Consider the following 13,055-nt stretch of genomic DNA (forward strand, 5'->3'; position numbering starts at 1 on the left):
TCCGCCGGCGGGGCGGGCGGCCATGAGGCGGGCGGCCATGAGACGGCCGGATGCGGCGGCAGGGCGCCGCGTGGGAAGCGGCGGCGGGGCGGGCGGGGAGGAGGAGACGGGCCCAGAGCTGGGAGGTGAGGAGAGGCGAGGAGAGGCGAGGCGCTGCGACCGGCTGGAAGAAGCTGTGCTGCGGGAATGGCGTCCGTACGGAGCGGGGCTCCGGCAGGGGCGGTGGTTGGGGCTCCCGGGGCTGCGGCTGTACCCGGGCTGCTGGGCGGAGGGAGGGGAGCCTCTTCCGGAGCGAGGGTCCGAGGGTTTAGCGAGGCGGAGCGGTTTCCTTCTGCCGGACGGGCGCGAAGGGGCGGCAGCGCTGTTTGTGCCGCTTGTCTTTTGCTCCGGGCCGCAAAGTGCCTCGGGGCAGCCGTGAGAAGCTGCTTCGCTCAGCTGTGCGTCGCTCTCCTCCAGATGAGGCTGACCTGCCGTTGGAAGAACGGCTGCGGATGCAGAACGCGGCCGGAACGAGAGCGTGCCGGCAGCTGAGCGATGGGAAGAAAACAGCAACGCCTGGCAGAGCTCCGGTGAAGCAGCAGCTGAACAAAAAGGGGTAAAGGTGTTCCTCGTGGCCGGCAGGATGTGTCTGTGTGCTCTCTGTGTGCTCCAGAAGCAGTGCTGGCAGCTCCTCGCCGTGCTGACGTTGCCTTGGAGCTGGCGTAGATCTCTGATGTGCTGTGCAGCTGTGCCCTTCATTGCAGTGCTTTATTTGGGAATGATCTGTCAGTGTTGCTGAGCTCTCAGTGCTCTGTCATGCTCACATCCCCAGCTGTCTGCTGTTGTCTGGTGCTTAAAGCAGTGCTTAGTTCCTGTGTTTTAACCCAGAAGCATGGTGAGCTTCTCCTTGAAGCTGTGATCAATAGTGTTTGACTTGTACCTCCCCAGCCCTGCTGCTTTCTGAACCTCTTGTGGCTTCTCAGTGTTTTCTGCCCTGCTCCCATAGCTGCAGTTGCAGGGCCAGCTGATTGTCTGGAATCTCATTCATTTTGCTGTCATCCCCTCCGTGGCTCATCTGTTGATGTTCCTTTCTTTCCCCTCTGCAGTACTTGCAGTCACAGGCTCTGTCCCGTTCTCAGTGTTCTTTACACTTCCAGTTCATGTACTCTGCAGGTGCTATTATGTGGTGTGTGTGAAATGAATTCAGTGTAACAGAACCTATTTGATTTCTAGCAGTCCTCCTCCGGCCTCCTCCATTCACATCTGTCAAACCATTATCCTTTATCTGCAGCACTTAGCAGTTCTTAATCCTCAGAGTCCTATCCAAATGATTTGAACAGGTTTCCTCTGTTACCGTGGCATTCCCTAACCTATTTCTGAATGCATCTTTCCTCTGCTTTAAACAGTTGACTAGAATAATGTTTCTACTTTACCTTCTACCCAATAGTCTGGGGGATTCTGTGTAGTGTGCTGTCTTTACACGGCATCTCTATTTCTGCTACTCTATTTGCATAATTCTGCTTTTATTACTTAATTTCCTTAATCCTTTCAGCACTGCACCACTGTAAATCCCAGATGCTGTTTCTTTCATGGTTTTTATTATGGAATTTAACTTCTTAAAAAAGCACTTAAGGGAAATCCCTGGGAGCTCAGCTGTTTTCAGTAGTGGTTTGTGAAGCTGACTCGAGCATTGCACAGGGGTGCAGCCTCATGAGAAGATGTGAAAACAAGCTGGACGTTGCTTTAAGTGGGATTTGGAAAACTTACTTATTGCTGCATGGTTGTTTATGCTCCTCACCCCAGTGCTGCTGTATTGCTGAGTGTGGGTGTAATGCCAGGACTCGGTGATTTGCACATCTTTGTTTCTGATAACTTACCTGGTGTAGTGATAAATCACAGGATGCAGCATTCAGGATGGGGATAGTCATGCTCTGTCCTGTCACCTTACATCATCTTGCTTTTACACCTGAAGCATCATGCTCTCAAAGCTTGTGTTGCAGGAAGGACTCATTCCCTTAATTCCTTTACACCACCTGTCCTGATTCAGCGTGAAGTGTCCTTTGGAATAAGTACCATAAGCTGCATGACCCTTATTCCTGTGGGGTCTGATTTCTCCTTTACCTGAGTTTGGTACGCTTTCTCACTGATCTTGATCATACTAGAACTGGCCTGCTCTTGTGACTAACCAGGTCAGTGAGAAAGTCCTAACTTTGGTCTCACCTTTCAGTGTGTCACTCAAGAGTGCATGAGCTGGGTAAGGAGTAGAAGAGGATCATTATGTGACGTGTGAAAACATGGAAATAGGAATAATTATTCACTGATAACCACTGTACAGTGGTAGGTTTTCATTTGGTACAGTGAGGTTTTGATTCTTTGGAGCTAGATTAAAGCACGCAGATGTTTTCTGTAGGATTAATTCAGTTACACATTTATGGGTGAGTTGGTTGTAGTGGCCAACTGTTGTTGGTTGTACTGGCTTTTGATACCTGCAGTCTCCATGAAGTCTGGTGTTTTGTCACTGTGTTCTCTAGAGGGTCTCTCTGACCTTCTGAGATGTTAGTCTGGGTCTCTTTCTGCCCTCTGCTTCTTACAAGTATGTTTTTTCCCTCTTTCAGGCCAGTGGAGATGTCTGCCAAGAAACCCATGCCTTTTCTGCGACAAGTTGTCCCTGTTACAAAGAAGGTGGGTGCTCTTTCTCCCCACTTCAGGTACTGACTGTGTTTAGTGATGCTGAGGGGCACAGATGTGGTGATGGTGCTGCGGAAGGAGGCAAAGGCTGTTTGTGGAGGATAGGTCTTAGCTAGCAGCCTGCTGAACACGGGTGATGGTAGCATGTCTCTGGGAAGAGCAGAAGATGGGATGCAGGGGAGGCTGCTGCTTTGACCTTAACTTGGCCCTTTGAGAATAAGCAGGATATTAATAGAGTAATCTGGCTCTGACTCTTGCCTCTGCATTCAGGTCCACAGAGACCCTCGATTTGATGACCTGTCTGGAGAGTATAACCCTGAAATATTTATGAAGACGTACGGCTTCCTGGACACCATCAAGAAGCAGGAGAAGGAAGTAATGCCTTGTGCCTGTCCTTGGCCAGAAGAAACTTGCTTGGCAGGGGTGGCCCCCGCAGAAGCCTTTTGCAATGGAGCTGGCAGGCAGGCAGTGACGCAGCTTTCTGCTCTCTTTTCCAGATGGTTCAGAAGCAGCTGAAAAAATGCCGGAATATGGAACAGAAGGAGAAACTGCAGCAGCTCCTGAACCGCATGGTGAGTTTGGTGCAGCATCCCCTCTGTTAGGCAGTGCACTGATAGAGAGGATGTGTGACCTGAGGTCTGCCTAGACACTCGCTGACGTGGGCCATCCATTCTGTACAGACACAGCAAGAACAGGCACAGAAAAAACAGCAAAAACAGAGGGAAAGGGAGCTGACTTTGAAAAGACAGCAACGGGAGCTGGCCAAGCAGGGAAAGAAACCCTTCTTCCTAAAGAAGTGTAAGTACACGGTGTGAACATATTGCAGGAAGACCTGGAGGAGGGTACTGCTGACAGCAGTGCAAGCTCTGGAGATGAGCTGTCCATAAGCTTGGAGCTGTGGAGGGACTGTGGTGCTGGCACTCAAGTGATAAGCCAGGCCTGGTGCTCAGCAGGAGGAAGCAAGAAGGTGTGTAGAGATAACTCAGCTTGCATCTAAAACCTTGCTCCTCTCTCCTTCACAGCTGAGAAACGGAAATTGGAGCTAGCAGAGAAGTATGCAGAGCTAAAGAGGAGTGGAAAGCTGGAGAGCTTCCTGAACAAGAAAAGAAAGAGGAATGCTGTCAAAGATAAGCGCCGTTTGCCCACACAGAAGAACCTGTGACTGCTGCACAGACATGCTGTTACCTGGAGAGGTGGTGCTGGCACTGGGATTCACTCTGGCCAGGCCTGGAAGATGGCAGCCTCTCTTCTCATTTTCTGCCTTCTGCTGTAGTGATGCTGTTAGGCAGCGAAGTCTGAACAGGAAAAAAATGTGCTTTCGATAGCTGAAGAGACCCCTGCACTTGTGTTTTACATCATACCTGGGTGGTGACAAGCCTGTCATGCAGATGCATATGGTGCTGATCAGTTTCTGCACCTGCTCTGCCTGTAGCTAGGAGAGCTCAGACTGTGCCCTGCACTACTGGCTCTTCTCCATGTCTTACTGGGTCCCAATGAAAAGGGCATCAGGTGGGAGGGTAATGATCCGGTCTGCTCAGAGCAGGGCCAGCACTGCGTTCAGACCAGGATGCTGGAAGCTTGCTTCATATGGGTTTGCAGATGTACAGGGATAAAGGGTGCTACCATTCTGTACCCCTGTTCCACTGCTTCAAGTTCTCAAGGTGAAACTCCTTTTTCCTCCAGGAATTTTGCCTAGTTTTAGTCTGTGATTGCTGTCTTGTTCTCAATGAAGTGCCCGCCTGAGTCTTGTTAAAAACCTTGTAGTAGGTCTGAGAGGTGAGCAGGAAGAGGAGCTCCTAGATCTCGTTGAAGCCTTTACTTCCCACGACTGAGTAAAAGCCCTCACCTCCCAGCACGGTTCTCCAGACCCCGGCAGCTTTCGTGCTCTTGACTGGAGTGAGCCCAGAGATCCAACGTCAGGGCCTAGCTGGGTGGAGCGTCCAAATGTAGTCTGCCCAGAGCTGACAAAGCAAGAGAGATCAGCATCCCTCTCTGGGGCTGCACCTTGGTGCCAGGGCGTGCAGCTGACTGTAGTCAGGCACTGCTGCCCAGGATCTCTCCAGCAGGGCTGCCCCTGTCTCGGCCTGTTCTCTTAAAGGGCTGTTAGCATTTCTACGTAACATTGATTCTGTATAAAATAAATACATGTTTTCCTTTACTGCCACTATCACTGCTGTTACAAAGGTGTTTGCTGCAGTTTGAACTTAGAGGATGTGCTTCTCTCTGGCATTACAGCTGACCACCAACTCTGTTATTTCTCCTTGCTGCTAATGGCTCAATTTCAGTGGCTATGCTAATGCAGAAGTGATGTTGATGTGATGCAGGTGCTATGAACCAGACTCTGGTCAGCAAGGCAGATCACTCCTGCCAAGCCTGCACATTGCTCCACTGCTGCAGGTGGCAGCTGGTGTGTGAGGCCTGGGAAAAGGTTTTGTGAAGAAGAGAAAATGGAAGATGAGCAACTCTGTCATGCCTGGCTGAGGGTGTTACTGAAGCATCTGCCTCTGCTGCAATTCCTGTGGGTGATGAGAGCTCTGCGCTGGTAACAAATTTTAGTGTGGCTGGGCAAAGGCAGCAGAAACAGGATGGCAGCTTGGTTAGGGACATGGAAATCCTCAGCTGCCTTTACCCTGCATGTGGCTCGCTGCTTTGTGCCCAGCCTGACCTTCCTCTCCTGACCTTGACTTGGGAAGCAGAGCCTGCTGTATTCTTATGCCTTCAGAGGAGAACTAACTTGGAAGCAGTGTGGCAGTGCAAATCTCAAGGCTATCATGGCCCCTTTGTGCTGCAGCTTGCTGTTTTACACTGTTTTTAATCCAAAACTGAACAAGTCTCCTCTTGTAAAGGTGCAGGGGGACAATATAGTAAGAAGGCTTAGTCCTGGGCTCACATGGGAGCCACTGCTGCCAAGGCCTTGCCAAGGGTCTGTGTGGCATTACCAGGTCTGTGCGTCCCCATCTTCTGTTGCTGGTAGATCCTGCCCAGCAAGGAGCAATCCTAGTGCAGTGCCAGAATGGAAGACTTCTGAGCTGGGGCACAAACTAATTGTCCAGCACATGGAAGGTGAAGAGCAAGGCTGCTGACCTGTCTCTTCTTGTCTGCTCCTGGCTTTCTCCCATCCAAGGAGAAACCTACCGTAGGGCATGGCCTAAGCACAGCCAGCACTGGGGTGAGCCTTGGGGCAGGCTGCAGTGTGACAGCACTGGCTGGTGAGGGATGCCTCTGTGTCTACAGTCAGTGAAGCTTCTTTTTCCCATGGCCTCAGGGGACTGCATTAGGTTATTTGGCTTGTGTTTCTAATGCTGTCCTGTCAGGCTGTCAGCTTAGGTCTAGTGCTCCACAGGCAGGCTGTGGGGGACCTATGTGGACTTCTTCAAGGAGAGCAGCTATGGGCATGGCTGGCATCAGTTGCTGCAGGGACAGGCAGCAACAGTACTAGGCATCAGTGGTGACATGGGATGCTCTTAGGGTGTGGGTGGCCACCCAATCTTTCCCCCCCAAAGAAGTGCTCTGCAGCTGGGCATCAGGGAACACAGACACAAGGAGAGCTCAGGCCTTTTATTGCAAAGAGGGAGATACGAAAAAGGTCAGCTCTTCGAGCCCCCACCGAGCCTGCGGCTGTCTGAGAGGGACAAGAGGTGGGGGGGAGTCAGATCCTCACTCCCACCAGGAGGGGCACCTGGCTGGGGCAAGACGCTGAGGTGGAGCATGTGACATCTCTGCTCAGCCCCTGGCTTGAGCTGGAGGGCTGTGGTCCTGCACTGCTTGGCTGCCCCATTGCAGTGTTGCCCCTGGGGAATGGAGCAGCCTTGTCTGAGGAGGGAGGAGACAGGGTCGGTCCCTGCTGTCCAGAGGCAGGAGGCTCAGCGACCCTCCTGGTGTCTTGTGGGGATGGCCAAGCGTGGTGGTGCCCAGGCTGTGGTTGCCACTGGCGTATCATGTATTGTCCTGGGCCAGCTCCTCAGGGCAGGCAGGCTGATCCCGAGACTTCTGCAGCCCTGGGGAGGGCTGGGGCTGGCAGCTATGCTGCGGGGCAGGACCTGGCCCTGGAGGCGCGTGGTGCCTGTGCCGCTGGTACTGCACAAACATGCAGACCTTCAGCCCGATGGCCAGCATATTCTTGCCCATGAAAATGCTGGAGACCCGGGAGTCCCTGAAGAAGAGCATGTTGCTGCCTCGGATGAAGATGGTGGTGATGTTGACGGTGAGCATGCTCAGCATCGGGTACAGCATCATGCGGTGCGGCATAATGCCGATCCCCTGCATGCTGATCTCGCACAGGGAGACGCAAGGGAGGACCAGGAGCAAGATGTAGCAGTAGAAGAACATGATGCCCTCGGCCCAGAGTGGCAGCCCCTTCTTCTGGGGCTCCCACAGGTTGGCCTGAATGTCCAGCACATCCAGCATGTCCACGATGACCCAGAAGAGGCGGTTGCGAAGATCTTCTTTCTTCTTGAATGTCCTGACGTACTCCATGTGCTCTGTGGCCACCAGCAGCACGTAGAGGGCTGGGATGCAGATGGAGAGCAGCAAGGTGAGCGCTTTGCGAGCCATGAGATCTAGGCTCTTCCGATCAGCTTTATAGTTCTGGTAGACAAAGTAAACCTTGATCTCCAGAACGAAGACATAGAGGAACCAGAGGATCATGGCATAACCTCGCTTGGCTGTCTTTACCTCTGCCCCAACCCAGATGGCCACGTAGCGGAGCACCAGCAAGAAGCACACGTCGCCCACTGCCACCATGACGCAGATGCCCAGCTTCCTGGAGCCCTGGCTCTGCTCCACCAGGTAGGCATCCATGAGGATGAGGCTGCTCATGATGAGTACAGTTGAGAGGCACACGTGAGGCTTGCTGACGGGTGGTGGGGGAACCATTCTGCACAGAGGAACAGGTAGGACCATCAGGGAGTTGCTGGGCTTCCCCATCCCTACTCTTATTCTATCCCCTCACCACAGATGGCCAAAGGAAGGGGTGGCATGTGGTTACAGACTCTTCTCCTAGCTTATCTGATGGGACAGAGCCTGGCCAGAACCCTACAGAACATCCTGCTAGGGAAAGGTGCGAGAGCCTGACTCCGAGCAAACAAGCTGCTTCCTCCTGCAGCGCAGGAACCTCTGCTCCTAGGCTGCATGTAGGGGTAGGCTGGATGGCCTTTGAATACTTGGGATGCTACAGCCTCTTCCAGAAGCTCACTGCATTAGCTAATTGCTGCCATCATGAAGGGCACGTGCCTTACTTCCATGGCCATTCCCAGCCAGTGGCACTGGTTATGTTCTTTCCTGCAAAGCACACAAGGCCATGTCTATGCTTTTATCCCAAGCAGTTCCACAATATAGCAAGCCAGGCCCTCTATCTTTTTCATCTCCTTTATTTTCATGCATAGCAGTAGGAGAAAGATGATTTTCAGTATGGCCGTCCTGCAGGGTAGGAGGGAAGAGATCTGCCTACCATCCTCAGTTTCTTTCAGCCTTGTGATCCACAAGAGCTTTGCTTAATGTTCCCTGTCAGGATACAACAGAGCAAAGAAAGCTCTGGGATGCAAGAGCTCTGCAAGAGGCCCTGGATTTCAGCTTGACGCTCGGCTTTCCTACATGGGCTCAGAGCAAAACCCCACGGGCAGCCCTCCACCTCAGATGGCACGGGTGCTGTCAGGCTCCCTCCCGGCCCAGCACAGCTGCGGGCAGCCGCTGCCAGAGCCGGAGGGAGCTGGGGCCCAGCCTGGCACGGCTCGGCAGCTGCTCTGGAGGGGAGCCAGTCCCCCGGCTGAGACAGAGGCCAAGCCGGCTCCCCGACGCTGGGGCCGCGCAGGGGCTCTCTCTGCCCGCCGCGGGCCGGGAACCGCGTCGCACCGACACCACGCGCCGCGCCAGCCGGCGTTACCTGGGGGTGCCCGGGCACGAGAACGCCCCGAATCCCGCATGTCCCGAGCCTTCGGCCGTGCGGACGGACGGGCGGCAGCAGGAGAGAGGCGACGAGGAGGGCAGCTGCTCCGAGCCGGGCCGCGAGGCGGGCCGCAGGGACGGCCGGGGCGAGGCGGCGGGGCTCCGCGACCGTCTCTCGCTGTCCGCTCGCAGCATCGCCCGGGGACCCGCGGCGCGGTGTCCGCGTGCCGGGGAAGGGAGCGCTCGGCACGGAGCCGCGGAACTGCGGCCCGGAGCTCCCCGACGGGGCCGCGCTCACCTCGGGAGGCTCCCCGGGGCTGGGCGGCGGAGGCGGCGGAGGAGCCCCGCTGACGGCCCCGGGCCCGGAGCGGCATCGCCCGGCGGCGTCTCTGCGGCGGCGGCGGCGGCGACGTTTGGCCCCTCCCGGCCGGGCGGGCGGGGACTGCGGCGGCCCCCGCCTCGGCGGCACGGCATGGCAGCGGAGCGAGGCGACAGGCGGCTGCGCTCGTCCCGGGGTCAGCTCCGTGCCAGCGCCTGGGCTGAGACCCAGCTCGGTTGTGATTGACGGATGTCCTCGCTCTCTGGGGAAGGCTTCTAGTACATTTCCACTTCGCCTTGGCAGCGCTCGTTGTAAATAGGCGTCGTTCTGGAAGACCGGCCATGACCTGTTAGGGAAAGGCTGTGCCCCGGAGCGCGGTGGGCACGGCAAAGGCTGGCAAGGGCAGTGGGCGCAGCCCCGATGTCGGATCAGACGCTGCTTTGGGGCAGACGCCCATTGGGGGTGGGGAGTGCCGAGTGGGGTCGTGCTCGGTGATCCTTCTGGGTCCTTCCAGCTTAGTTGATAGAGTGATGCAAGAGAGGGGAAGCCAATGCCGAAGTAAAACCCACATCTTCCCTGTCAGCCATCAGGATCAGGGCAGTCCCTTGCATGGTCTCCATCCTTAGAGGCACCAAGAGCTGGCCACATAGGTGTGTATATGGCAGAGGCAAGGGAAGAGGTGCTTGAGGCAGTTTTCAAGCAGTGGAGCTGTGGACAAGATGATTCATCTCTGGGCTGAAATCATAAAGCCCCTGAGTCTTCACTAGAGGCGAGGACAGGAGGTGACAATGTTCGTGTGGGAAGCAGAGAAGAGCTGCTTTAACGAGGCACATAAAAATAAGCAACCAGAGCAAGAGCAGATATGGGCATGCTTAACTAAAACATGATGCTGGAGCTGAGTGGCATGGATCGCATATGGATGTGGCTGTGATCAGAGACAAAATGGGAAGAAAGCAAAGAAGGGTAAAGTGGGGATCCCGAGCAGATGGCTCTCCCCTGGTTGCCTGCTGGCTCCAGGCGGAAAGCATCCTTGGGTCAGCGCTGTGCTGCCCCAGTACTAGCACCAGAGCATCCCTCTGGAACAGAGACCACAATGTGAAGGCAATGCGAGGAGAGCCAGAGAAATCCACCTGTCACACTGAGCATCCTTGAAGGAGCAGAGCAAAAGGGGAAAGCTTGCCAGCAAGGAGGTGGTAGAGGCTGCAGTGAGAGCTTCAGCTGCTCCAAAACCCTCATGGCCCCCACGGCCTGGCCACAGGGCAGAAGCTGGAAGTGATGAACATACTCTAGGAAGGCAAATTACCAAAATATCCACCCTGCTAACAGCTGAAAGGAGGATAATAGAGTATGGAAGCAATGGTGACAAGGCCCTCTGGGTGTGAGCTCAACCTCTGAGAAAATGGTGCCCATTGTAAAGCATTAGTTTCAAACACAGCCATGCAGCCGTGATGGGCCAGAGAGTGTGTGCTGCTAATCCTGCTGGAAGCGGCTCAGGGGAAATTATGGAAAAGGTGTGAAGCTGTAGCAGCTGCTGGAACACCTCAGTGTGTGCTTGAGTCTAGCTATGTAGCTGTAGCGCATGCAGTTCCAGTGACCTCAGCTAAAAAAGAATTTTGCAAATGGAGGCTTGAGGCTTCAGCACACGCATCCTGCAGGTCCCAGAGGCTGGGGAGGACCGAGGGCAGGGCCCAACCCAGCTCTCTACAAGGTGAATGACGTGGTGGCAGAACAGAGACCCACAGGCCAAGCCCTACTGCTGTGGCACTATCCCCGGCCCGGAGGCTGATGCGGGTGCAAGGAGGAAGGCCGCTTGTGCCACAGCCACTGGGTGTCAGTGCAGACCCACGCAGCCTGCTCAGCACAAAGCCACCCCTCGATGCCTGTGATGAGGAGCCGGGGGAGTGGTCGGCCTGTCTCACCCAAGCCCAGGGCCCAGATGTCTGTCTGTCCCTCCCCAGACCACTGCACGATGCAGGCTGAAGGGTGCTCCTCCAGCTAAAGGCAGGGTGGTTTGAGAGGGAGTTGTAGAAGAGAAGTGCTGTTATCTTGAGCTCCTATGGTGTCTTGCTGCACCTGAATCGCATCCAGAGGTCAAAGGTACATGGCTCTAGGGGATGTCCAGGAATGGCTTTGCTTGGGCTTTGGGCTTTGCTGGCCCAAAGGAGTCGATACCCTGTGCAGTACTGGCCATCACAGCAGCACTGAGAGGTGCCTCGTGCCTTGTCTGCCGGGGACAACGCTGGACTGCTACAAGGTCTCTCAATAGTACTGAAGTGCTGGGGAGGAATTGGTGGGCATAGTCCCGTAGAAGTGAGGTGTGAAAAAGGAGGAAGTGTGATATTTTTTCTTCTTTTCAGAGGCACGTTTCTAACTGGGTGCTGGGATGTCAAAGAAGAGGGCTTCTTGGCTGCTTTTGCTTCAGGATGAAGTGAATCTCAGTACACAGCAAGGTCTCAAGAGGAGAAGCTGCTAAATTAGATGCCTACCAGGTTGTGTTTAAACCATAACACAACCAGGTTCTGGCACTTACGACAAAAAACATAGGAAAAATGTGACCCCAAAGACAGGGGAAAGCCAGTGTGCATGGGAGAACACAGTTCTGGACAGCTCAACTTGTAGGCACGAAGTCAATGTAACATGAAAGGAGAAAATGAAGAGCAGTCTGCATAGCTGAATAAACAAGGCACATTGAAACAGACTGCGAACAAATGCATAAATTCATCTCTAGAAGAGCCAGCAGGCTGAAGAAACCACGTGAGCTGCAGTACGGATGGAAGCGCTCAAAGGGAATAGGCTGTAAGAAGAGAGCCAGAGAAACCCACCTCCATCGCACTGAACATCCTCAGGGGGAGCTGCAGGAAAAGGGCGAAGCCTGTCAGCAAGAAACTACACGTGGTGGCTGCAAGAGAGGAAGGCTAGCTGTGGGCTAGGGACTGCACAGAGCACTCTGACAGCTCTGAGAAATCATCACAGGGTGGCACGACCTCAGAGCAGAGAGATGGCCGGAGGTGACAGGTGGCCCAGCAGAGCTGCAGGCCTTGCTGGCACTTGGGGGCTGTCTGAATGTTTGGAGGTTGTCACTGCAGCAGGCTGCTGTGGTCTGAGCAGAGAAGTGCCACATGCCTCCTGGAGGGCACAGAGCATCCCCAAAAGCCTGGGGTGCCATTGAAGCACCACGTGGATAGGTGGGGATATTAATCGAGACTGAAAAGCAAAGGGTTAAAGTCAGCTGCTGGGGAGCCCCTGCAAGAGGGTTTGAGGTCCTTGGGAGCAGTCAGCTGCTTGTGGGGAGAGGTAGCAGCGATACCCAGCTGAGATCAAAACACAGTGGGTGGAGATGCTGAGTTAAGGCCAGGCCAGCACAGCCACCACGGCTCCTGCCTCAGACCTGACTTTCCACATTCACCCGCAGAGCAGCATCCCTCCTCCAACTGCATTTCCTCAGAAGCCCCTGTTGAGACCCCTTAGCAAATGCTCTCACAGAGCCAGGGCTGTCTTGGATGAAGGGGATGGCTGTCGTTATGGGCTGCTCAGAGGGAAGGCAGGCTGTGAAGCAGCTGCTCTGACAGCAGGACGGCAGGTGTGCGGAGCGCTGTGCCCTGGGCTGTCGGTCGGGCACAGAGATGGACTGGGGAAGGGAGGTAGAAAAGTTGTGTTAAGGCACAGATTGATTTGCTGGTCAAACCGAAAGCTGACGTGAGTATCTGCGTATTACTAAGAGGCCCGAGGCTTAACTGCGGATTAAACGCCAAATTTACAAACGCAAGTGAAAAGAAAAGATCCGGGAGGACGTTGGCAATCAGGAAAGCGACCCTGAAATCCTTATGGATAACAGAGAACGTCGGAGCTGCTCTCGAGACCCACAGCGGCACACAGACCTGGCCGAGGGCCGGAGCCCCTTCCCGCAGCCCCGCGCACCCCCCGCCCAGGCCCGCAGGCCCCGTTGCCACGGCAACCCCGCCAACCGGCCGCGCGCCCGGCCGCGCCCCTTGGCGGGCTCGCGCAGGCAGACTCGGGAAGAGGGGCTGCTGCGCGTTAAAGGGCTCGCGTCCACGCCCCCCCTTCTGGCAGCGCCGTTCCCATTGGCCGAGCCCTCCCCGGGCGCCGAGTCCTTTCTGCTTTCGATTGGCTACCGCTCTCCGCGGCCTACCCCTTCGCCATTCCGATTGGCAGGCGCCGCCCGAAG

General features: G+C 55.2%; 2 protein-coding genes across 2 annotated transcripts; one reads left to right on the plus strand and one right to left on the minus strand.

Annotated features, from left to right (window-relative positions):
• The first annotated feature begins 37 nt into the window (after positions 1 to 37).
• On the plus strand, positions 38 to 4,834 carry RRP36 (ribosomal RNA processing 36). Its single transcript, XM_042892757.1, has 7 exons — positions 38 to 125; positions 457 to 595; positions 2,595 to 2,661; positions 2,938 to 3,042; positions 3,165 to 3,239; positions 3,348 to 3,465; positions 3,690 to 4,834. Exons 1-7 carry the CDS (start codon positions 38 to 40, stop codon positions 3,827 to 3,829), a joined length of 732 nt encoding a protein of 243 aa, XP_042748691.1. The 3' UTR covers positions 3,830 to 4,834.
• Positions 4,835 to 6,210: 1,376 nt separating this feature from the next.
• LOC122192234 (transmembrane protein 121-like) lies at positions 6,211 to 8,745 on the minus strand. The gene is made up of 2 exons (XM_042892756.1): positions 8,549 to 8,745; positions 6,211 to 7,543 (listed from the first exon to the last, which is right to left on the minus strand). Exons 1-2 carry the CDS (start codon positions 8,743 to 8,745, stop codon positions 6,604 to 6,606), a joined length of 1,137 nt encoding a protein of 378 aa, XP_042748690.1. The 3' UTR covers positions 6,211 to 6,603.
• Between the last annotated feature and the right edge of the window lie 4,310 nt (positions 8,746 to 13,055).

Source organism: Lagopus leucura, unplaced genomic scaffold (genome assembly GCF_019238085.1).
Source record: "Lagopus leucura isolate 7727_CA_CO unplaced genomic scaffold, USGS_WTPT01 1-19_obj-0_obj, whole genome shotgun sequence".
Lineage (NCBI taxonomy): Eukaryota > Metazoa > Chordata > Aves > Galliformes > Phasianidae > Lagopus > Lagopus leucura.

Excerpts from the sequence above, each read along its gene's own strand:
- RRP36 (XM_042892757.1), top strand. The coding sequence starts at position 38 with ATGAGACGGCCGGATGCGGCGGCAGGGCGCCGCGTGGGAAGCGGCGGC. Across the intron at positions 3,240-3,347 it reads AGCAGCTCCTGAACCGCATG|ACACAGCAAGAACAGGCACA; the intron begins GTGAGTTTGGTG and ends CATTCTGTACAG. Across the intron at positions 3,466-3,689 it reads ACCCTTCTTCCTAAAGAAGT|CTGAGAAACGGAAATTGGAG; the intron begins GTAAGTACACGG and ends TCTCCTTCACAG.
- LOC122192234 (XM_042892756.1), bottom strand. The coding sequence starts at position 8,745 with ATGCTGCGAGCGGACAGCGAGAGACGGTCGCGGAGCCCCGCCGCCTCG. Across the intron at positions 7,544-8,548 it reads TCGTGCCCGGGCACCCCCAG|AATGGTTCCCCCACCACCCG; the intron begins GTAACGCCGGCT and ends TCCTCTGTGCAG.